General features: G+C 31.2%; 2 protein-coding genes across 4 annotated transcripts; both read left to right on the top strand.

Annotated features, from left to right (window-relative positions):
* The first annotated feature begins 137 nt into the window (after positions 1-137).
* On the top strand, positions 138-23,969 carry LOC139520439 (LRP2-binding protein-like). 3 transcript variants are annotated; one of them, XR_011663888.1, is made up of 9 exons: positions 138-255; positions 9,963-10,178; positions 11,757-11,870; positions 13,803-13,948; positions 14,918-15,075; positions 15,869-16,040; positions 16,564-16,729; positions 17,207-18,910; positions 23,700-23,969. XR_011663888.1 is itself a non-coding variant. In XM_071313041.1 (8 exons), the coding sequence occupies exons 2-8, from the start codon at positions 9,963-9,965 to the stop codon at positions 17,270-17,272; spliced, it is 1,038 nt and encodes a 345-aa protein (XP_071169142.1). In that variant the 5' UTR covers positions 138-255; the 3' UTR covers positions 17,273-19,238. The 3 variants fall into 3 exon arrangements, 2 of the variants coding, with proteins under 2 accessions (XP_071169142.1, XP_071169143.1); XM_071313041.1 differs by lacking the exon at positions 23,700-23,969 and having other exon boundaries at positions 17,207-19,238; XM_071313042.1 differs by lacking the exons at positions 138-255; positions 23,700-23,969 and adding an exon at positions 3,250-3,273 and having other exon boundaries at positions 17,207-17,414.
* On the top strand, positions 3,613-8,282 carry LOC139520401 (uncharacterized). Its single transcript, XM_071312988.1, has 2 exons — positions 3,613-5,185; positions 8,068-8,282. Exon 1 carries the CDS (start codon positions 3,742-3,744, stop codon positions 5,179-5,181), a length of 1,440 nt encoding a protein of 479 aa, XP_071169089.1. The 5' UTR covers positions 3,613-3,741; the 3' UTR covers positions 5,182-5,185; positions 8,068-8,282.
* Positions 23,970-26,436: the final 2,467 nt, after the last annotated feature.

Here is a 26,436-nt window from a genome sequence, read left to right as displayed (position 1 = left end):
CAAAATATAAAATATATTTTATAAAAATTTGATTATACGATTTAGTTTTTAATTGTTTGCTAATCATATGCTCTGTCTGTACTTTTCCCCTCATAAGATAAGCTCTGTTTTTATTTATTATGATTTTATTTTAATTCACTGCTGTCCTACGAACGGGGTCGTGAACTTTGTCGCCAGGCACGCTTTGACAGACACAGTGCTATTGTTTTGGTGTGATAAACTATGAAATTGACCAGATAAATAATAGATTCAGAGGTACATAAGATCAGTCATGTCTTTTCTGCCAATTTGAGAACTGTCTGTAATATTCTAATTTAGATTATTATCAACTTTTGTTTGGGATTAAAATAAATAATCTAAATTAGAATATTACAGACAGTTATTATAGAGTTCTTTACTCATAAGAAGAAGGATGGAATGCATCAAATTCACGCTGAGTGACAGCCCAGGCTAGTAAAATTGCTCTCGGGCCTGTAAAAATCATATCTACAGGCCAACAGAAACTAACTAAAAAATTTCAAAAATTGAGCTCCGGGCCTGTAGATTTAAAAGTTCGTCGTGAAGACTGTGACAAAATGACAAAATATTTGTGCTTACGAGGTTTACCTGGGCTGTTTACTTCTATACCACCACTAACTTATATATATATATATAACGTGAGGGTACACAAATTGCACCTATTTTGACAGTTTTTTAACCTACAGTGGAGTCCCCATTGTTCGTGCGGCCCGTGATATAGTGCATTAGCTAATTTCATCATATCAACACAGTAACACAAATAAAATCGATCTTATTATTGTTTTAGCCTTCCGAAGGGATGAAAAAGAATAAAATTGATAAGTTCGAGAGTTAATTAATAACTGCAATCCAGTGATTTACCATATTTGGCTAATTTCCATTAAAAAAAATTACATCATCAGATAAAATTTGTTTTATTTAAGTCAGATTGAAATATTTTTTTGCTCTGCGTCCTTGGCAGTGCGCTTGGTTCAAACTCGGCTATATTTCGTAGTACAAAATCTTTCCTTTATTAAAAATTAGCTACTTTTGGAACGCATGCGCGAAATCATCGGACATTGGAGGAACTCTCAGAACAGGGGTTTCCCTCATTTTGAACAAGCATTACACAAAATCTAGAGGATGAAACCATACAAACAGAATATTTTATAAAATAAAAGTATGTTATGAATGTGTTCACATAAGTCTTAGGTGCGGGGATACACCGGACACCACCGTACATTTATTTATGCTCTGGAGACAAAAATTTCCATAATGATTTTATTTTGGAGATGTATCATTATTTACTATATGGTTTCACAGTGACACCAATTTAATTTTGAATCCTTATTAAATCAAAGAAAAAATGGCCTAAACTGACCTCTAAATGGTCCATGATTCTGTAATGAGGAGTACCCAAATTACATCCATGCTAAAATTTGCATTGTCCAAAGTCGTAATAACAGTTCTTTTCAAATATTTTGAACAATTAGATATTAGTTCATGATTACTCTTCATTTTTTAAGAAATGGATGCTTGTAACATATTTTATTTGCTAATTTTAAAAAGATGACCTTTCGATGACGTCGCATGGCGACTTTTCTGTACATTTTATTTTTTCGGTAACGTACATGTACACTTCATCTGTAGATAAGTACTATGAACATTTTGTGTATACATTGTATCTAAATATATTTACCTATGTTGAAAGACGTGCATAGTATCAAATTATAATAAAACAAATTGTTTATTCTCTAGGAAAACATGTTAGATTTCCACTGCTGTTTTTGATAAATGGATGCAATTTGGGTACCGTGACGCTATATATAACTTATTTTAAAAACATCCTAAATTAAGGAACTTACATGGAAAAAATGACAAACTTGGTCTAACATGAGCTTCCAATTGTGCATTTTCCGGTAATTTTTGTATGCCTTTGAGGTTGAGAAAAATCCTTCAAACGAGGGATAAAACCCTTGAAGTAATGACAATCCCTATTATGAGGGGTAAATTTCAAATAAGAAACATTTTGTTTTCCAAAACAAAAAGCGTTAAGTTTTTAATCTAAGGTACAAATTTGCAGATATTTACATTATTTGAAGAAACTTTTCCCAAAGATCAATATGTCTTTCTGGTATAATTTACATTTAATACATGTACCTGGAGATAAGAGAATACATAGATATTTGGGAAACATTATATAATATGTCATCATCATTTATATACAATGTACATGTACATATATGCATGTATTAATTGTATTCAAAACTCTAGGTTTTGTTCAGCGCTTGCATGCAATTATCCAGCATGTCTAAATTTATGAGGGTGTTAAGAAGAACTGGTGTATATTATTAAAAAAAGGAATAAAAAGCTGAAATGAACTTAAAAAATATTTTTGTTCATAATAAAAAGTAAAATCACAAAAATACTGAACTCTGAGCATGCTGAGGAAAATTCAAAACGGAAAGTCCCTTATCAAATGGCAAAATCAAAAGCTCAAACACGTCAAATGAACGATAACAACTGGCATATTCCTGACTTGGTACAGGCAAATGAATGAATGATCTAGATCTGTTTTTGCCTATTACAGAAAATTTGGCCATAGAAAAGTCAAGAGGACAGTCATGTATTTTTACTGACTATTAAACAGAGAAGTCACATTGCAAAGAGAAATCTTTAACTTATTCGGTTTTATAGTATTTTGTCTTAACTCCTGCATTAGGAAGATAATAACTATAAGGTTTATTTAATCAGTTTTTTTGTATGTCAACAGTCATCAAACTTTGCATGGAAAATCTTAAACAAACAACCGTTGTTCAATATTTTTTTTAATAAGAACTTTCTAATTGATTATTTTAGTAAAGGATTTTATTTTAAGGTATTAACAACCCATTTTAAAATTAAATTACCCCTTTCTAACTCACTAAAGTTGATTACTTCGTGCAAATATTTGATTTTTTAAATTCAAAAGATATAGTTTAAATTCCAATAAAGTAACTTTAACTTTAAAATTTCATTACATTGTATAACTCAAAATCATAAAATTAGATTTAAATGGCAATGTTGCTACACTTGACATAAATACTTCGAAAAGAAAATTTATGCATTAAAATCGATGTGCTTTATTGACTTAAATCCTGACTAAAATGACATCTAATGTAATTTATATATGTTTGTAACCATATTAAATATTTAAAAGGAACTTCTGTAACTATTAGTTTTAAAAGAGATTATTTTACTCTACCTGGATATAATATTAAATTGTACTGTTAACAGGTAACTTGTATATTTAATGTTTTATTTTGTTGTTTTGTTCAAGTTTTTACTTTTTTGAAAATTTATTTGTTCTATTATATATCATGTGTATAGTTTAATCCATTTAACACAGTTGTATTATTTTCATGTAAAACGATTTTTGCATATATATTTGAACAGGAATGAGTAAAAGGTTTTATTGATTGGACAACATTTCTCCAGTCATGCTATTAAAAGTAGAGAATTAGCTTTAAATTATATAACAGTGAAATGACCATTTTATAATTTTATATCATAAATTAAGGTACTTACCTGACATATGTACTTAAGGATTTCAATCTCGTTGGTATTAGACTCGACCGGAAGTTCAAAACGCGCGGGAACCTGATGTTATGCTACATCCGGTTCACCATGAACTATCAGTTTTCTTTCTCGGCGACTTGAAAGACAGTCGTGTTTTTTAGTTACTCATAATTCTGCCGTTTTGAGATGGCAGAGGTAAGTGGACACGGAGATATTTCTCCGTTAGAAGATACGTTGGAGGATTCCTCTCGTGATGGTGAAGGGCAGAAGCCACGTGCACCTACAACTTCGTCAGTAGTTACGAAGAAGAGGAAGTCCAGGTCCAAGTATACGCAACTAGAAGAAAAATGGAACGCAAAATTTGGAAACCTTAATAGTAAGTTGGACAGTATGTTTGATTTTATTAAGGGACAGACAAGTACCGCAAATGGGGACAAAAATACGTCTGAAAGTGGAAATACACTGTCACAAAGACAGTCCAGTTCTACTCCTAGTCTGTCACAAAGACAGTCAGGTTCTTCTACAAGTCAGTCACAAAGACAGACACGTAGGTCTAGAGATTCTGATAGTGAATCTGCTGATGAACGTGATGATGTAATGTCATTACAACCAGGTCAAAACGAAGTTTTGGGTTCTGGCACAGAGTCTGACAATGAAGGCTCTAATGATGAACATTTGTCAAGCAAAGCAAAAAAATGTTTGTTTGATATTTTTGGGGAGGATGCCATTGCCAAGAAAACTGAGAAAAAAATTGGCATTACCATGGATGATTCTCAAAAAGAGGTTCTAATGGGTCACTGGCGTGCACTCAAACCAAATTTAGTATCAGCCTTTGCTGAGGAAACTAAAGAGCTTTTTCCTGTTGATGAGGAAACAGAAAAATTCCTACAGGTACCAACTTTAGATGATTTCATTGGAAATTGTTTAGTTAAAAGACATGGCAGTAAAGCCTCTTTTTCTAAAGGAAAGAATTTACATTCACAACCTTACAAAATGCTTGAAAGAATAGCATACAGAGGGCAGCAGGCAAGTTTTATGGGTATTGTCATTTGCATGTACATGCAACAGAGTCTTGGTAATTTATTAGAATTATTAACAGACGAAACACCAAACATTGACAAAGCAATTCAACAAGTAAGGGACATTTTTGCCATGTCCACGAAAGAGTTGGATCAAGCTGGTAGAGCAGGTGCTTTTCACCATATTATCAGACGTCAAATGTGTATGACAGATACATCCATGTTTCTTCTCCATGATTCGAGAGACATTTCAGACCTGCCTCTTACTGGAGAAGGTGTTTTTGGTGACAATTTAGTTTCTGCTTTAAAAGCGAGAAAAGACAAAGATAAAACTCTTGATGATTTGTTACCCGATATATTCCCAAAAGATAGGAAAAGAAAAACACCTTTGACAGATGATTCTAGTAAAGCTAAGAAGTCTAAAATAGAGAAGTCAGACCAGAACAAAGACAAGACTTCAGAGAATTTTCGTATCCCAAAAGTGTATTCCAACACAGGAAATAGAAAGTTCATCAAAAAGACAGATGATGGAAAATTCTCCAAACCAGACACTGGTTACAAGAAGACTCCCTTTCCGGCTAGAGGAGGGAAGTCCTATAGAAAATGACAAGGTGAGAATAGTGTTGTTTCCGGAGATACCAGTAGGTGGTCGTCTTGTTCATTTTTTTCCAAAATGGGAAGAAATTACCAACGACAAATGGGTTTTGGCTATAATTCAAAATGGTTACAAACTAGAATTTTTACAAAAACCTCCCTTTTTAGGAGTCAAAAAGACTTTTGTAAATGTCTCAAATTTGGAACTTTTAAAACAAGAAGTAAAAAATTTATTAGAAAAAGATGCTGTAGAAATTGTGCAAAAAACACATATTCAGACAGGTTTCTACAGCACACTTTTCTTAGTAGAAAAGAAAAACGGGAAGTTGAGACCCGTTATAAATTTACGACCACTGAAACAGTATCTCAAGAAACAACACTTCAAAATGGATACAATGACCAAGGTCTTAAATCTAGTCAAGAAAGGAGACTGGGCTTGTTCTCTCGATTTACAAGATGCTTATTTACATGTACCAATCTTTCCAAAACATCGAAAATACCTAAGGTTTGCAATAGACGAAACAGTGTATCAGTTCAAAGTACTATGTTTCGGTCCAACAAGCTCACCTCGGGTATTTACAAAGATAGTCTCAGTGGTGGCAGCACACCTGAGAAAACAAGGGATAAGATTAGCAGTATACCTAGACGACTGGCTTATAGTCGATCAACAAAAATCCGTGTTTGTAAAAAATCGAGATACAACCATCACTCTCCTTACTTCTCTAGGTTTTATAATAAACACAGAAAAGTCAGATTTAATGCCAACACAAACAATAACATATATAGGAGGATTATTCAGACTAGATCTAGGACTAGTGTATCCAACTCCAGAGAGAATCAAAAATTTGAAAATAACAATAATTCAGTTAATGAAAGGTCAGATATCAGCAAGACATTATTTGAAAGTTCTGGGCTTAATAGCATCATGCTTAGAATTGATTCCCAACAGTCGTCTGTTCATGAGACCAATTCAAATGCACTTGTTACAAGTTTGGAGACCCTCCAAAATGAGTCTAGAATATCAAATCCCATGTACACAAGAGCTGAAAGCTCATCTAGCATGGTGGTTGTGTCGAGCAAATACAATGAAAGGGCGGTCTCTATTTCAGGAGTCAACAAGTGTAACAATCACAACAGATGCCTCAATGACAGGTTGGGGGGGACATTTAGGGACACGAACAGTACAGGGTCTGTGGTCGACAAATCAATTGGAATTACTCAATCACATAAACAATCTGGAGTTGGAAGCAGTATTCCTAACAGTCAAACATTTCCTTCCTATCTTAACAAACAAACATGTACTAATTCGTTCAGACAATACAACAGTAGTACAGTACATAAACAAACAAGGGGGGACAAAATCGATTCAGCTTTGCAGTCAGACGTGGAATCTCTGGAATATGGTTTTGACAAACAAAATTGTAATCAAAGCAGCCCACATTGCGGGGGTAAAAAATATTCTAGCAGATCAACTAAGCAGGATCAAAGTGAAACCAACAGAATGGTCTCTGAACAAGGCAATATTGAACAAAATTTTTCTGGAATGGGGGTCACCAACAATAGACCTTTTTGCCTCGGCTCAGAATCGCAAGTGTCCAGTGTTCTGTGCTTGGGATCAAGATCCAACAGCACTGACACAGGATGCTCTATCAATCGGATGGGACAGGATGTTTGCTTATGCTTACCCACCTCTATCTTTAATTCCGAAAGTGTTGCAACACATGATAGATTATCAATGCGAAATGATTCTGATAGCTCCCTTTTGGCCAAAACAATGGTGGTATCCACAGTTAATACAGTTACTGATAGCACAACCCCTTCTATTACCTCAATGGGAAAATCTATTAGAACAAGGTCAGGGAAGATTAAGAATATTTCATCCAAATCCAGAGATATTCAGCCTGACTGCATGGCGAATATCGACAAACAATTTGAAACAAAAGGCTTTTCAGAAAACACTAGAAAATTATTGTCCGCGTCATGGAGAGCTGGTACACACAAAGACTACAAATGTAAATTTAGACAATTCAGTAGCTGGTGTGATCAACGGAAAATTGATCCATATGTTGCAACTTTAGAGGAGTGTGCAAATTTTTTAGCATCCTTATTTGATAAGGGGTTAAAATATAGAACAATTGCGGGTTACAGGTCAATGTTGTCTTCTGTGTTAGCTCCTGTTGATAAAACACCAGTGGGACAACATCCTTACATTATCAGGCTTTTAAGAGGGGTGTTTAACAGTAGACCTCCTGAGCGTAAATTACTGCCAGAGTGGGATTTACCACTTGTTCTGGACATGTTTAAGAAACCTCCTTTTGCTCCAATGAAATTTGCTAGCCTTAAACATCTTACTTGGAAAACAGCGTTTTTAATAGCTATTACAAGTTTTCGAAGGTGTAGTGACTTACAATCTTTAAAATTGGGCGAAGGCTCTGTAAATATTCAAGAAAAAGGAGTTACTTTCTTGAGACATGGTTTAGCTAAACAAGATAGAGCTAATCATGACAATTCAAAAATTTTCATACCTGCTTTTCCAGAGAGTAAATTACTAGATCCTAAAAGAACTCTTTACATGTATCTGAAAAGAACAGATAAACTGAGACAAAATGGGGAAAAACAAGAATTTAAATTGTTTTTATCAACTAACAAGCCTCACAAACCAGTAACAGCTCAAACTATATCACATTGGATAGTGAAAACTATCAAGATGGCTTACAAACAGAATAAAAAGCAAATAGGCAAAGTAAGAGGTCATTCTACTAGATCAGTTGGACCATCATGGGCACTTTTTAAAGGAGCCAGTATGAAAAATGTGTTGGATAGTGCTGATTGGGCAAAATCCACAACTTTTACTAAGTTTTATTTAAAAGATGTTAATGTAAATTTTTTAAATTTGTAGGATGAAGAATGAGTTCTTCCTCGGCGAGTCGCGGAGGGAGTGTGTATATATGTTTTTTTTTCGTTATGTGGGAATGGTGGTGGATTTTTAAATGCACATAGATGACAGTTTGCCTGAGGTTTTTAAAACACAGGTTTTTAACGGCCAATCTGTATAATCAGATGATTTTCAACAATGTTGAAATATATAAACTTTTTGGAACTACATAGTAAGGGTATGTATTACCATGTATATTAAGTTGTATATGTATATATTTTATATTGTATAGTTCAGGGTTTATGGGAAGAAGTACTGTAAGAAAACTTTTGGTCAAAACTTCCTACTACAAATTATTGCTTTGTAATCAAAAGAAATCCTTAAGTACATATGTCAGGTAAGTACCTTAATTTATGATATAAAATTCAAAAATTTGAACTCAAATTCAAATTTTATGAATAAATTATACTTACCTGACATATGTACTACCCACCCTTCCTCCCTAGGAAGTTTTTAAGTTTTCTTAACGGGGTCTTTCAAGTCGCCGTGAGAAAACTGATAGTTCATGGTGAACCGGATGTAGCATAACATCAGGTTCCCGCGCGTTTTGAACTTCCGGTCGAGTCTAATACCAACGAGATTGAAATCCTTAAGTACATATGTCAGGTAAGTATAATTTATTCATAAAATTTGAATTTGAGTTCAAATTTTTGAATTGTTCATCATCTATGTCCTTTACATCAAATTTCGTCAAGGGATAGTTTTTTGAACTCAGTCTTAAAATAAAGGGTTTTTTTTATTCAAAAGTTCTTTCGAAGATAGAGCTTGTGCATGTTTACAAGTGTGTGAATGAAAGTGGTGTGTTTAGTGTATTTAAATGTTAATGAGACAGAAAATGTATCTATATGTGTAGAAGTCAAGATATGGTCATTAACAATAGACAAATGGAAAGAAGTTGCAATTTTGTAGGTCAACCAGAATGAAATGCATGCTCAATCTGGTCATAATGAAAAAAACATTCAGGAAATCAGGATGCCTCAAGAAAGATATTTGGAAACTCTTTATAAACGATACTGAGAGGCATTGGCATTAAAAAACAGACATTTTACTGATATGTCATATGATTAGCATCTCTATAAATTATAAATTGGTACATCATATAACCAATTTCTATATTTGGTATCCTAACATGTTACATCTTTTGACATCAGACTCGGACTTCTCTTGAACTGAATTTTAATGTCCGTATTGTTATTCTTTTACTTTTCTACATTGGCTAGAGGTATAGGGGGAGGGTTGAGATCTCATAAACATGTTTAACCCGCGCCGCAATTTTGCGCCTGTCCCAAGTCAGGAGCCTCTGGCCTTTGTTAGTCTTGTATGATTTTAATTTTTAGTTTCTTGTGTATAATTCGGAGTTTAGTATGACGTCCATTATCACTGTACTATTATGCATATTTTAGGGGCCAGCTGAAGGACACCTACGGGTGCGGGAATTCTCGCTACATTGAAGACCCATTGGTTGCCTTCGGCTGTTGTTTGCTCTATGGTCGGGTGGTTGTCGCTTTGACATATTCACCATTTCCTTTCTCAATTTTATATTTATTATTTAATTTATTATATTATTTTGGGGCCCTATAAAGCTTGCTGTTGGTGTGAGCCAAGGCTCGGTGTTGAAGGCGGTACCTTAACCTATGATGGTTTACTTTTATAAATTGTTATTTGGATGGAGAGTTGTCTCATTGGTACTCATACCACATCTTCCTATATCTATGATCAACTTTTAACATTTCATGACCTAGCCGTTTTGGTTTTTAATGATGATCATGCTGATGATTAAAGATTCAGACATTTGTATCACATTAACTATGATCAGGCATCTGTTATACATGTACATGTACATTTGTTTTTACTTACAGATGGATATGAAGGGAACCTTGTCAGCAGAGAAAGTGCCATTCACAAAGGAAAAGAGTATCCTGAATGACATTGCTCAGGAAACCAAGGACAAGCCTGGCTATGGAAACCTTACTGAAGAAGAACTTATGGAGAAAGTGGAAACTATACTGTTGGAGAGAATAAAAAATGGAGACAAAAAGGCTTATTTCCAGCTTGGATTATTTTATTATGAACAGGTAAAATATGAATTTAAATGATTTGAAAAATCCAGGTAGTCATCTTGAATTGCAGAATGACAAAAATAGAAAGAATATTCAATTCATGTCATTCATAGAATGCCATCAAAAGAGATTTTTTTCACGAAATATTTTGAGAGTTTGAATAATGATTTAAGCTTTGCATGGTTATCCATGTATGGGATTCAAAGGCAATCATAAAGATTTATGATTTCTGGATGCGTTTAACTATACATGTTTCTTTTAGAATGATCGAGTGTCTTTAAATGCAGGTACAGTTTGATTTTCAATATGATTTCTAGTAAATGATATTAAAACATGTATTGTCCCTGATGTATTTGAATTCTGTATGAAAAAATGTTCTTACTTTTTGGTGATAAGACATGTCAATTAAACCAGGTTTCATTTTAAAAGGCAAACCATTAATTTCTTCCATTTAAAGGAGGCCTGAGGGTACAAAAATTTCAGCAAAATTTAAAAAAAAAAATTTCATTACAAATTTTACTTATCACACTATTAGTTATTACTTTATGATATGGTACAAACATCAACCAAAAAAATCAATTTGATTTGGCCCCATTTGACTTTTAAAATGTTTATACCATTGAAAAAGCTCCAAATTATCTCCCTTTGTTGCAAAAATGTAATTTTTTTGCATTAATATTGAAATATCTTTTTAAACTTATCGATGACCTAAATTTTTATATTATAATTTTCAAATAAGCTGTTCTTACTTTTAAAACTTGTAAAATTTAAGCGATTTCTGTAATTTAGTTCAGTTTTTATTTCAATTTTACCTCTATTTCTCCAATTAGTTCAACAGAAAAGAGTACCTTAACAAAAATGCATGCTTCTTTCGAAGGCAGATTGTGAGCTTAAATGAACGGTGACCACATTTTAAAATATTTTTTTTAAAAGTATTTTATGAAGATCATTTACATAAGAATATAGCAAAATCCTATATTTAAAAAAAAATTATTATTTACATCCGCGAGCCCTCTTATAGACCTTAGAGAGTATATATTCTCAATTTATTATGTCGTATCTACTAATGTTGCAAGGCTTTAGGTTTTCTGGTCTTTTGTCTGTTTGATAGTCCTTCCACCCTGTACCAGGTTAAAGTTATTAGTCTAGGCACTTAATAATTAATTTACAAATGTATGGTATAAGAACTTTTAAAACAATCTAAGAATTGTTTTACATTGTTTTATCGGGGCCTATTATAGCTGATTATGCCGTATGGGCTTTGCTCATTGTTGAAGGCCGTACGGTGACCTATAGTTGTTAATGTCTGTGTCATTTTGGTCTTTTGTGGATAGTTGTCTCATTGGCAATCATACCACATCTTCTTTTTTATAAGAAACATTGATTGGAATATAATTATTTTTTTGCAACAATTTGTACAAAGCGCATACATTGATCATTAAAGAAAGTAACATTGGGTTCCCTTTTTGAAGAAGATACATGTATTATCCACTGAAACTGTTAAGACTGCAAATTGAATAGGCTTTGATGAAGAACAGAATGCATATGATTGACTAGGATTTATTTATTAATAATTCTGTTTTTTTTTTATAGGATATGTTTGAGAAGGCAAGGACGTATTTTGAGAGATCTAAAGATTTTGATTACCAGTCCCTGTACATGCTGTCGTGTATGTTGTATGATGGAATTGGTGGAGAGGCTGATGAAGTAAGATATACATAGTTCTAAGAACTAGAGAAACAAAATCTGAGAGCATGCAGTGTTTTATTTTTGTTAATTACTCTTATGGAATTATATATACAGATATATATCATGTATATGTATAGGTTCTTAAAAGGAAAAAAAGTATTTACCATTTACTGAGATCTTAAGATAAATTTTTATACATTTGATTGATGATTACTATAACTTGCATTAGTGCAAAAAGGATACACAGAGTTGAAATGGCATTATTGCTAAAAAAAAAAAAAAAGGAGTTGTGCAATGCTGCAGGTAAAAAATGATTCGGATGTCTATTTGGAACTAAAGTACATATAGTGATATACTAGAGATTCTGTTTTATAGGAATCAATCATTCCCATATAAAGTGTCAAAACTAAGATATAACTATCTAAATATCTAAATATTTCTTCCATCTAGTATGTTACATAGATAACTAATAAGTACATGTATGCTTACAATTTGATGAAGAAGCACTTGCAAAATTTAAATATATAAAAAAGTGTTCTGTAGGTTTATTTTTGCACTTAACTTTTACAATATTTCAGGACTACTGTAAGGTTAGTTATGACAACAGTTTTTTTATGTACTATAAATAACACTAAAGACCTGCTATTATTTCAGAGACCAACTATCTCTTATGTAGAGTTATCACTGTTTTTGCATTATATTTGACTTAAATAATAGTTACTAAATCAACCATGTAGCTTTACTTATCCCCTCCACATATGTTTAAGTTTATTATTGAATATATCTATCCCATATCCATTTCATATGTACTGCAGGGTTCATTTGACCTTTACCTATATAGCTAATTTTCATGGTTCATTTTTCAAGTTTTGAAATATCTGAGATATATTAATAGCAAACTAATTATAATGGCTAACAGGACATCTTTTCAGAAATGGTTAGATTTAAAGAAATTTTGTGAACTCTGAGAACTAAATCTAGCTTACCATAGAATCACAAATTTATGATAGGTTTTGCAAACGTAGTATATTCACATAGTTTGATTTTTTCACCAAAAATTTAGGTTAACTTGTATTTATTAACAGTTATCTAATACTATATTCATTGTTTGTTAAGATCAATTAATATTCCAAACAAAATTAAGTAATTATGCGCAATTAGGTTGGCTTATCTAAAAAAAAAAAAACTCCCTAGCGATTCTACTTAATAACCTTCATGAACTAATACTCTTTTTACTGCAAGTTACAAACTTCAGATTTTACCAGAATTAGGTGTCAAAATATATACCAATTTAATAATGAGGGTATATTTTAGCTGCTAAATCATAGCTTTCATTGTCGTTGAGATATTTGAATAATCTGCTGACCATATATATACATTTGCAGCAAGGTATATTCAAGAAATCATTTTCCAAATATACTTACCAATTTGAGGAACAAATCTCTTCAGATTACTAGCTTACCTTTTAAAAATATTGATTTTGAATAACTTTTAAATCCTTACACACAAATTATACTACTACCCTAAAGAAAGAAATATCTAAGTTGTTCAATTCTTTTAAAAGATAGATGACATAATTTTAGTCATTTTAAGTTTTCCTTGTAATTGAAAATGAATTGGAAAAAATGGCTTAGTTCCACATTTTTCTAAGATGGATATCAACTTTTGATATTCTATTTTGACTGTTGTGAGTTCAAATCTCATTTTAGGGAGGTTAAACTTTTAAACCTTTTATATGAGAAAAACATATGAATGATAAAAAAAATAGATTAAATGTTTCAAATTGTACCATTCTTTAATTTTGGATTTTTCTACATTGTTTATTTATGTCAAACTAAGCTCTATTAATGTCTCAATTACCCTAGGCCTGAATTAGCTATTTTTGTAAATCACATTTATGTCAAACATTGTGTGTCTTCATAATGCTGATAGCTTTCTCATAAATTACAGAAATGTGCAATAGAATATTTAAAGAAGATTGCCCATTCGGATTCCAGACAAACTCAACATATTAAAAGAGCAGCACAGTTTAATGTAGGGAGAGCTTTCTTTGAAGGCTATGGAGTTGGTAGACAGTCTGATGAGGAGGCAGAACGGTACACCCTAGAGAGATAAACATTTTCTATTTATATCTTATAAATTTTATAACATAATGGTTCTTTTCCTAGTGCAATTACTAAAAGCCAGTTACTTGTTGAAGTTGAAACATCCTTCCAAAGCCTGTTACTTTGTTACCCTTTTTGCCAAAGGTGAATAATTTCTGCCCATTAGTTGGTTTAATGTACTTACATGGATATTTTGAAAACTCTTTGCTATGATTCTCCAGATATATCAGATTCTATTGATTTTATATATGGTACCAGCAATTTCATCAATTATAAAGCAACAACATTTTTTTGAAACACTGCATGGCTTTCTATATTATTCTTTTATCAACAATTTCACTTTACCAATACATGTACAGTTATACAAATTTATTCTCCTGGTATGACCTGCTCTTGTTGCAAGTCCTGTATATATCACAGACTGAGTCTTTTTAAATGACTGGCTTTTAAAAACTGAACTTTAAGTGTCAATATGTTATTGCAGGTTAAAAAAAATGTAATATAAATAGCAAACTTATAGAACAGTAGAAACACTTGTTAAGCCTGATACTTCAATAGTATCATTACTTTTGCTTAACTATAGTACAAAAACAAAGATTATCAGTTGTTTAAATCCTAATCCTCTGGTCTTTTATGGATTTTTGTTTTATCTGGAATCATTTCACATATAAGTCTCCTTATTTTCATATAAATTCCCTTTTAGAAAATCCTAAGAGTGGGGAAAACAAGAACACTGGTGCATGCAAATTTCCCTAGTTTTGCCTAAAAAATGCAAAATTGCTACCCTTCTATAAAAGAGCTGCAATCTAGTGTACAATGCACATTCTTCTGCTTCATTTGGTCCCTAGCGGAAATTTGTCTCTTTGATGAACACACCATATGATATATCTTCTTATTTTTATATTTGTATTTAGTTTGTCAAAAGTACATACTACTATCATTTAACAAATTGTGTTTTAGGTATTGGTTAATGGCAGCTGATGATGGAAATCCTAAAGCCAGTATACTTGCTCAGACCATATTAGGGATGTATTACTCACGTTCTGATACTCAGGATCTCAAGAAAGCTTTCTTCTGGCATTCAGAGGCTTGTGGAAACGGAAGTATTGAGTCACAGGGCAAGTTTTTACATAATGACATTTTTTAAGACAAAAATTCTCAGATAGTGGAACATTTACAAACAAAAGTATAATCTTGTTATAAGAAACAGAGAAAACAATTTAAATCACATTAACCCCAGAGGAACCTTACAAATAAGAAATAGTCCACTTATACATGTGTTGCTGCCTGAAAAGTCCGAGTTATTTTAAAAATCAATTTATTATATTTGCATTTTATTCTTAACATTTGCGGATCTACTTTACATAACTAACTTTCTACCAAAGAACAGTTTAAAATAAAATTGATATGAAAGCATATTTGATAACGTATAAAGAAGAACATATGAAAAAAAGACACTTTTTGATGTGACAATGACAAGGAACAAGTTATCATTTCTTTAGGAATAAGGCCTTCAGACAAACATCTCATGCATTTATAGTGAGCAATGAAACATGTATAACATTTTAATTTTAGTTTGTTGAATTTTTTGGGGAATATATGGGAGATAACCCAAATTGAACTATGTTACATTACCAAAAACAAACTCATTATACTGCTCATACTTCTGTTACTTATGTATAAGTTATATCACCTCTTCAATTAATAGATAATAAAGCATACTTTTTGAATTATATGTTTTTTTAAATGAGTGAGAATTGGATATCACTTAACATCAACCTACTTAATCTGTGTTCTCCTTGAATATATTAATAATGAAATCAAAATTAACAGAATAATCAAATTCGAATCTGAGGTTTTGCTTAATTTGGTTATTGCAGATTTTTTAAACACATTATTTTTCTATTCCAGGTTGTTTAGGGATAATGTATGAATTTGGAATCGGTGTGAAACAAGACATGGATTCAGCATATGTTTGTTTGAAGGAAGCTTCCGATCGTGGAAATGTGTACGCCATGGGAAATCTAGTCGGTCATTATTACAGGAGAAAACTCTATACCAAAGCTGCTGATTTAGCTTCAAGGTTAGTTACTATTGATTTGTTTATTTTTGTGAGGGCCAATTTTCATGGAGTAAAACTTGCATTTTCATTGATATTTGATTTCATGGTTTTACCAATGTCTGTGTACAAGCCAATAGAAAATTTGTAATTTATTTAACATTTGAATTTGTGGTTCACTTGTACCTACAAAACCTATAAAAATTGGTATCTAACAAATAATAATGAATCTATGATATGCATAAAGGTCCAGTTTTTATTCACTGTCATTTTGGAATAAAAGGTTACAATTGGAATTTGTTGGAGATTTAGATATGTTTACTTAATCACTTAATAAAAAAAAAGTCAGCTTTCAAATTAATACTTCAACTTCAATAACCCTCTATTAAATTTTACATTAAAATATAGAAATCATTAAATATTTTGGTTAGAGAAAGGCACAATTATTCCCAAATATTTTAGTATGATATATATCTATATGTTAATTGATTTATTTCAATTTTGCCTAAAGTAGAAAATTATTATTTAGACTTACTTATTTTTACAGAGTTGCTCAGTTCCATGATGTTCCATTACTTTCCAATGAAACTGGCTGTCTACCTGGTTATATTTCTAAGGGCATTGCTTTGGGTTGTTTTTATTATGCTCGGTGTTTACATGAAGGACATGGAGTCAAGAAAGAACCTGCTGATGCCCAAAAGTATTACTCAAAAGTAGGTATTGTTCAAATGAATTTGTATTTTGCTATATTTTTTTATTGCTCAACTTTAATGGATGTGACCTTGATAACCAATCAACACTGAATCGTGGTGCATGTGAAAAAAAATTAAGATGATAGACATGCAATGTTTGAATTTTTTTTTAGAATTTCCCATGCGTTTCAGTTATTAGAGTACCGAAAGACAATAATTTTTTAGTTGCACATTTCTAAAAAAAAAATGGTACGAGAGAAAAGGATTCCATTTGAAAAGAAAGTTCATGCATGTACACATGTTTTATAGTAAAACAGACACAACTGAGACTTGAAGTTTGTTTAAATTGTCAACCATGATGCTGGGAAGAAGTCTTTGGCAAAGTTTATAAACACAGGTCAAAACTTGTCAGACTTCATGCGTTAAATGCACACATAATTAGAGAATTAAAAATTTTCAAATGTTTGAAATTTTTAACATATTTTCTTATATTTTCAGTCTTATCAATATGACCCAGATGTTTGTGCAAGACTACAAAACATTACTCAACATGGGGTTATATAGAACAATAACAGTAGAAATGAGTATTCTATTCCTGCACCACTCGAAATAAATGAGGAAATTACAAACAGTTCACTGCCTTTCCTTCATGTATGAATGATGTGTGATGAGAACTCAGGTTATTAGATGGATGGCAGCAAAAGATGATTTCTTTGTTAAATAAGCATGTCTGATTTAAACATTTTGTATACAAATGCATAATTGTTCCTCATTAGATATTGATGTGGCTGTTTTCAGATTAGAGTTTTTATGACTTTTTTAAAAGTCAAAATTTCTGAAACAGTAAAATTTATTGAAACTTATAATTTCAAAGCATTGAATTATCAGTGTGAATTGTTTTGCTGAGCATACTTTAAGATGATGTATCATTTGCCTAAGAGAAAAAGAGTAAGCATACATGGTTTACATGATCGAAACATGTGTTTACCAATGCATATTAGCTTTTATGTTATTACTTTTATTATTTTTTCTCTGAAATATTGTTATTTGATTTATTGCTGTGATATTGTTAAGTTTTTGATATGCCCAAAAGCATCATTATAGCTATATACTTTCCTAATTTAGGAATCTTGTGTCTCCCCAAAGTATTGCACAATGGAACAAGTTTGAACTAGAACTTCCAGGCATAGATGGTTTTTATCATCAGTTCATAATTCTGTATTCAGTTCAGTATTTTTGTGATTAACTTTTTTCTATTCATTGTAACTTGAATATCATTTTTCATTTCTTTTTTCTTTGTTTAGTGGGGTTTTTTTTCTGAAATAATTCTGAGCAGAATGTATGTATGATAACCATGATGTAATCAAATGTGTCTAGTTCAAAAACGGTTACTCTCACACCAAATATTGAATTATCAGCAAAATTTGCAAAGGTAACATGATTATTTAAGATCTGAAACCATTTTTTGTGAAGGATTCTGAATTTTGGCAAAAGTAGTACATGTATCACATTTTTTTTTATTAAAACAGTTGTTTCCTTTTTGATAATGCAGTCTATCTTCAAATACTTCATCTTCACAGTAAACAACATATTTATTCATCTCTGTATTAAAATTAAAAATGGCTGTTGTACTTAAATGACAAATTTAGCAGCACTTTAGTTTTGTTGATTTCAATTCATTTCCATGTTTTTATATGACAATGTACATTTTTGGGGAAATTATTTGGATATAATCTTGTTCAATAAATGTTGTATTATTGAGATATATAAATTACTGTGTTAAGTATATTTTTTTCATTATATCCCTTCATGGTGATTGTTGTTTTTTAATAAATAAGTTTGCCAAATATTGCTGTGATTTTGACTTCAGATTCTGCTGTGATTTAACATTATATTTTTATGATATGATTATGCCAAACTGTTTCTATGAGATTTCAAATAAATGTGTCAAATTATTAACTGCTGAGAAACTAATTATCTGATGTGCAATTTATTTGTCTAGATTTTGATATTTACATGGAGGCTGAAAGTTTAGGCTAATATTTAGCTTCTAAGACATTGTTAATTATTGTTTGTTTTAATAAAAACAAAATGTGAGAATTAGTTGTTTATGGCTCAAATATTAGCATTACTGATATTATTCCTGATTACATGTAAATATAAGTATTCTGCTTATCTCAATTTAAGTTCTAAAGTTGTGTTGTATAGTTTTAAGGTGTTTTAATTATTTGGATAGATATAGGAAGATGTTGCATTGATTTACTTCTATAGTCTTATGGTCAGTATGCTTTTAGGTACTTTAAGGTGATGTACAATGTTCATTTTTTATTTGTATGAATTTTTTTTTTTTGGAAAAATGTTCTGGTATCTTTTGACTATCCCTCTGGTATCTTTTTTCCCTCTTTTACCTTTAACAACATAAAAATTCAAGTTTTTAGCCTCTTTAAATTGTTAGACTGGATTTTTTTTTAATTGAAAAAACACTGAATTTTATATCTCTGTATCAAACCTAGAAATATTAAAATAAATTGAGTAATTTTTAAATGCTTGTGGTCATTTAGACCAAAAAAAAGATTTCTTTAGGAATAAGTTTAGATATTTACAAACAATGAGATATTGTAGTAATTGTATAAGAAAAAAAAGAAAAAAATCAAAGTCTCTATTTATTTTACTGTTTTCAAATTGATAGAAAGACTAATTTGGTTAAGGTGGTACAATACAATAAAATGAGAGTTATCTCGCTGTTGTGTTATGTACCACCTTAAGCAAGATATCCAGAATTATGGCCTTCATATATGATTTGTTGAACCGTGTTGACCTAAGTAAAGAAAATAATTAACTTTGTAGCAATAATAGGGATGAAGTTAATAGCAAGTTATGGCAATTTAAAAAAAAAAATCTGAGTAAATTCAGTTTTCCTTTGACACTCAAGTTTTTAAATTTTGTCAGAATTCAGATTTTGAATATGCATTTGCATGATTAGTACCAGTCCTGTTCATATTTGAAAAAAAAGAAGTATGGAACCTTGCATTATTTTTTGGACATTAAATTTCTAGTTATCAGTTTCTGGTTATGTACAGTTGCATACTTACTGTTTGTTGAACTCACCATTAATATATATCAAGTGTCAAAAGAATGTAGTTTAAATTTCATCCTGAAATATTGTATTGTAAATATTGCTATATTTCACTGTAGATTAATGAAAATCAGCATTTTATTATTGTATAAAAATGTGATATTGACTGTGATATTTGTTTTATTTATTAAATATATATAAACTTACTAACTTATTTTGATTATAACATGTCCATGTTTTATTATAATTGTTCACATGACCATTCGAAGCTCAGTCTTAGTGCAGTGAAGTCCCCCCCTCCCACCCCTCCCCCTTGTGTACATGTTTTGTACAAGCTTATAATATTGTAAATGCATTATGCTTTTTCTGCAGATGTTAAAAAGAACATTACGAAATTATGGTTTTGTGATATGAAAGATTCTATTTCATGTTTTCTCATTGTAGATATGTTTGTTAGACATGTATGCTGCAGCGGTCTTAGTATGCTGGCAAAGTGATTGAGGACAGTTGAATAAATTATAATGAAACTTTGCTGCACTTGTCTAGGCGAGCTGTTTCCCATAGATATGTGTTTGAGTTTTTGTTCATAAATACTTTATTTGCGTTTGAGGGCACGAATAAGAAAATAATTGATTGATTGTTGGTGTTATAACCTCACTTTTAGCTTTCTTGCCTATTCATATTTTATATTTTTGGGGAAATCTATAGTGACGAGGAGGGAACCATAGACTGCTATAGGAAACTGGCAATCCTAGTCTATGTTAAAATCAGAGGTAAATGCATTTGCCATAGGTGTGATTTGACTTCTCAACCAAAGTGATGGTAGACTAATGATAACTGTAGATAAGCTACTCATACCACTTGACCGCAACAACCTCTATTAATAAATAAATAAGAATAATATAATCTGTACACTTTACTTGGGAATGCTTGTTGAAAGGTCACTATGGTATCATAAATAGTTGACAAACAGATTTCAATACCAAAATTTAGTATTGTCAAATATTTGATCAATACCAAGAAGTTACTTGTTGAACACTTGAAAAAGAAAGTTGAACTTGGTGACTACTGAAACTGGAAAGTTCTGGAAAGTTGACATTTGATGACTGAAAGATGTCTACCCTGCTCTGGGCTTTTATTTAGATAATTATTACAAGGTCAGTAGAATCTTTAAATCTTAGTATGATATAAATTAAGCTTTATATTTTTGTACACTGTGACATCTGCATGTCTTATTTGGCTCAACTGCTTCTAATGGTATCTGCAATAGTAATCATTTTGTCAAAGATCCAACTTGATGTGGGACAGTTAGCATTTTAATGTTCATTCATTATTGGTACTTAGGAAAATCACAAAGAACTAAGCGGTAAACACACATGCTCCAGTGTACCATGTAAGTCTAAGGATGGTGAAGTATTAGTCTCAGAAAGTCAACAACTGAAATGGTTGACTGAGCACTTTAAAGAAGCATTGAACACTGAACTTCGGCGAGATGTTCCAATTATAGAACAGTTCGGAGTAGAACTAGATATATTGGGGAAGTATCAAGGGGAGAGATAAGGAAGGCAATACTCCGACCGAAGAATGGGAAATCACCAAAAAATGGCAAAAATCGTCATTGACAATATTTACTCCAAATTAGAGTATGTCAGCCATTTGACCTATTGGTTGATCTTATAATTTTAGCGGAACAAATTTGTAATTAGAAATTTTCCCATCTTGATTTTTCTGTAATTAAGTAGTTTTCTCATTTGGAATGTTTCATATTTGAGGATAAGGATGACAATACGATGTGGATTTTGCTGATTGTTAAAGGTTGTACGGTGATATATAATTGCTTACATTCATGCATGTCCGGTGGATAGTTGCCTCATTGTCAATTCTAGCACATTTCTTTATGTTCATATAAGTTGTCTAATATAATGCTATCTGAACAAACATAATCGAATTATTAACTTTTAATGATATTGAAATCAACACATGTATATTCAGATGAAATATTAAGATATATGTTATTGTCGGGATAACTTTTTCTCTATCTAGTTTGCATGCTTTTCAAGATAAAAGACAAAGACTAGTATTTACACTACAAATTTTACTCATAGTACAGACAAACCAGTGCATGCATCTTCAAAAGTTTTAGAGCATGGCTGGATCTAGATAAATAAAATTAAAATTCATTTTTTTAAGTTTCAGAAGTTAAACTTTACTAGATTTTGTTATTCATTTCTTTTCATTCCTGCAGAAGATGGCAAAATAGAATAAGTTGGGATAGAAGTTTAAGAAGCTCTCCTCATAAAACACATGTTGTCAGTTGTATTGATTTAAACGGACAATAGACATCTGCCAAAAATAGGTGATTTAAACTGTGTAAGTAAGTGGACTGTATCAAATGAAACTAGTGTGTCAGTTTATTTTGCTATCATCGCTTCATATGTATCACCCGTCGTGTTACTACTATAGAATACGTTCAAAAGTTACACCAAATGCATCATATCGTCTAGGCAATATTAATTATTCATTAGCTGTTATTAGCTCGGAAGACTCGTCATTGCTGTTATATAACGATGATAAGACATATCATTACCATGTCTTATTGATAGTAAACATTTGTTGTCTTAAAACTACGAATTCAGTACGTTTACACTCTTAATGTTTACTGGCTCTTGCATTTGTTTGTCTGTAATTTAGTGGTTTCATGTCATGTCGAGGATATAGCTGACAATACAATGGGGGTTTTGCGCTGATTGTTGAAGGTCGTACGGTGATATATAATTGCTTACATTCATGCATGTCTGGTGGACAGTTGTCTCATTGTCAATTCTAGCCCATTTCTTTATTTTTATATTAGACATGTTCACCGTAAGCCGATACCGAAACCGATACCGAAACCAAAACCAAAAACAGTAGTGAGGTAAATATAAACGTTTATAATGTTTAACACTGCTGCTCCATTATATTGGGTGAAATTTTAATACACTAGATGGAGTATTACCTTAATTCAACAATTTACATGAATATATCATAAAAGCAAAGTGAAATTCAACAAGTATCAAATATCAAATATACTTACTCAAGTTATATACAATTAAGATGCGGATATACATTTAATAATGTTGCAAAACATCTATCCTACCTCCATGACAAATATGTTGTTGTCCCCGCAGGTAAAGCCCCAAACAACATCGTTTTTGTGTGTAAAACTCACTATATTAAATGCTTGATAAATGAATTAGTATTGACAATTCACTTGGAAACTCAACATATACCCTCACGACACTTACCAAAGAGGAAATCCTGGATAATCATAGGTCTGTTCCATGTTCCTTTGGAATTTCAACCAAAGATGAAGAACTGGATCTTCCATCACTGTATTGGATACCTAAACTACATAAGTGTCCTTACAAACAACGGTATATTGCTGGGTCTTCCAAGTGCTCCACGAAACCTCTTTCTAAATTATTAACATCTATTTTATCACCAATCAAAGACGGGCTTCAAAGTTCTTGTGAAACTGCCTATTCTAGAGGTGGCGTGCATCAGATGTGGATACTTAAAAATTCCAAAGATCTTTTAGAGTACATACAATCTAACTCTCTTTTATCTTGTAACAGTATTAAAACATTTTATTAACTGATGAGAAACTGATTATCTGATGTGCAATTCATTTGTCTAGATTTTGATATTTACATGGAGGCTGAAAGTTTAGGCTAATATTTAGCTTCTAAGACATTGTTAATTATTGTTTGTTTTAATAAAAAAAAAAGTGAGAATTAGTTGTTTATGGCTCAAATATTAGCATTACTGATATTATTCCTGATTACATGTAAATATAAGTATTCTGCTTATCTCAATTTAAGTTCTAAAGTTGTGTTGTATAGTTTTAAGGTGTTTTAATTATTTGGATAGATATAGGAAGATGTTGCATTGATTTACTTCTATAGTCTTATGGTCAGTATGCTTTTAAGTACTTTAAGGTACTTTAAGGTGATGTACAATGTTCATTTTTTATTTGTATGAAAATATTTTTTTTTTGGAAAAATGTTCTGGTATCTTTTTTCCCTCTTTTACCTTTAACAACATACAAATTCAAGTTTTTAGGCTCTTTAAATTGTTAAAGACTGGATTTTTTTCAATTGAAAAAACACTGAATTTTATATATCTAGGAATATTAAAATAAATTGTCATGAGTAATTTTTAAATGCTTGTGGTCATTTAGACCAAAAAAAGATTTCTTCAGGAATAAGTTTAGATATTTACAAACAATGAGATATTGTAGCAATTGTATAAGAAATAAAAAAGACAAAGTCTCAATTTATTTTACTGTTTTCAAATTGATAGAAAGACTAGTTTGGTTAAGGTGGTACCATACAATAGAATGAGAGTTATCTTCCTGTTGTGTTATGTACCACCTTAAGCAAGATATCCAGAATTATGGCCTTCATATATGATTTGTTGAACCGTGTTGACCTAAGTAAAGAATACAATTCAATTTTACTCTTTTGGAAATGTAAGTAGATTTAGAAAATAATTGACTTTGTAGCAATAATTGGAATGAAGTTAATAGCAAGTCATGACAATTTTTAAAAAATCTCAGTAAATTCAGTTTTCCTTTCACTCAAATTTTGTCAAAATTCAGATTTTGAATATGCATTTGCATGATTATTACCTGTTCATATTTGAAAAAAGTAAGGAACCTTGCATTATTTTTTGGACATTTATTTTCTAGTAATCAGTTTCTGGTTATGTACAGTTGCATACTGACTGTTTGTTGAACATACCATTAATATATATCAAAAGAATGAAGTTAAAATTTCATCCTGAAATATTGTATTGTAAATATTGCTATATTTCACTGTAGATTAATGCAAATCAGCATTTTATTATTGTATAAAAATGTGATATTGACTGTGATATTTGTTTTATTTATTAAATATATATAAACATACAAACTTATTTTGAGTATAACCTGTCCATGTTTTATTATAATTGTTCACGTTTTTAAAGTAAAAGAATACTGGCACTGGAAATTCAAAAATAGTCAAATTCTTCAATCGTTTCAGAATTATAATAGTTCTGTTTGTAAATGATTGAACGATTGTTGATGTTATAACCTCACTTTTAGCTTTCTTGCCTATTCAATTTATATTCATGAAGAAAGCTATAGTGTTCAGGAGGGAACCGAGGACTTCTGTAGGAAACTGGCAATCCTAGTCTATGTTAAGATCAGAGGTAAATGCACCTGCCATGGGCAAGATTTGACTTAACAACTAAAGTGTTGGCAAGCTAGTGATAACTGTAAATAAACTACTCATATCACTCGGCTGCAACAACTTGATAAATGAATAGGATAATATAATCTGTACACATTACTAAGGAATGTTAGTTGAAAGGTCACTATGACATCATAAATGTTGTAGTTGACAAACAGATTTCAATACCAAAATTTAGTATTGTCAAATATTTAATCAATACCAATTTGAATTTGAATTTTTTCCATGTTGTATTGGTCTGTTATTCGGTGGGTTTTCTCATTTGGAACTTGATGTTTCACATTTGAAGATAAGACTGACAATACAATGTGGGATTTGCTGGTTGTTGAATGTGGTACATTGATCTATAATTGCTTACATCCATACATGTACGTTGGATAGTTGTCTCATTGTCAATTTTAGAACATTTTTTATTTTCAGAAAAGTGGTCTATTACAATGTCGACAGAACAAACACAATTAACCTGTGAATTTTTAATGATATTGAATGCAACACAAACATATTTAGAACTTACTTCAAATAAAGCTAGTACTAACAATGACCACTGCTCTTGTCACGATCTTGATAACTATATCATTAACGAAAAGCTTTGTATGATTCGCTCGTGTATGTAACAGTGTTTTAGATTTTAACGAGAGAAATTTATGTATTGCTAAAAAAATATTACACCATGGTTTTCGATATCAAAACGTTTACTAAATTTTATCAAAGGTACAAGGACATTATTCGTAAATATCTTTTATGGCAATAGTCTTTATAAAGCACAAAAATGTCAGTATTAAGAGGAAATAAGCATCTAGCGTATTAAATTATACGCCTTGTACCTTGAATAACTATTAGATTGTCGTAATATTCTATCCTATTGTTTATTTGTGTGTTTCTCTGTCCTTTATGTTCTTCCTTTTATTTGTACTGTAATCCTGTTATGTAATGTTATCATTTTAGTGTTATATCTAACATTGCCATTAAAGGGGGAGATTTTCTAGCCATAAAACCAGGTTCAACCCACCATTTTTCTTTAAATGTCCTGTACCAAGTCAGGATAATTGCTATTGTTATCTGATAGTTATTTTATGTGTGTGTTACATTTAAATGTTTCTCTTATGCAGTTGTTTTCTTGTAGTTTTGTATGTAACCCGGATTTTTTTTTTCTCAATCGATTTATGAACTTCGAATGGGATTTTGCTGATTGTTAAATGTCGTACGGTGATTTATAATTGCCTACACCCATGTATTTGACTCTGGTGGATAGCTGTCTCATTGTCAATTCTAGCGCATTTCTTTATTTGATATCTTTATATTAGTGGTCTACATATATTGCAATGCATTCAGAACAAACACGATTAACTTGTGAATTTTAAATTATATTGAATGCAACA

Source organism: Mytilus edulis, chromosome 4 (genome assembly GCF_963676685.1).
Source record: "Mytilus edulis chromosome 4, xbMytEdul2.2, whole genome shotgun sequence".
Taxonomy (NCBI): domain Eukaryota; kingdom Metazoa; phylum Mollusca; class Bivalvia; order Mytilida; family Mytilidae; genus Mytilus; species Mytilus edulis.
Note: the sequence above shows the minus strand (reverse complement) of the source record. Positions and strands in the feature narration are given on the sequence as shown.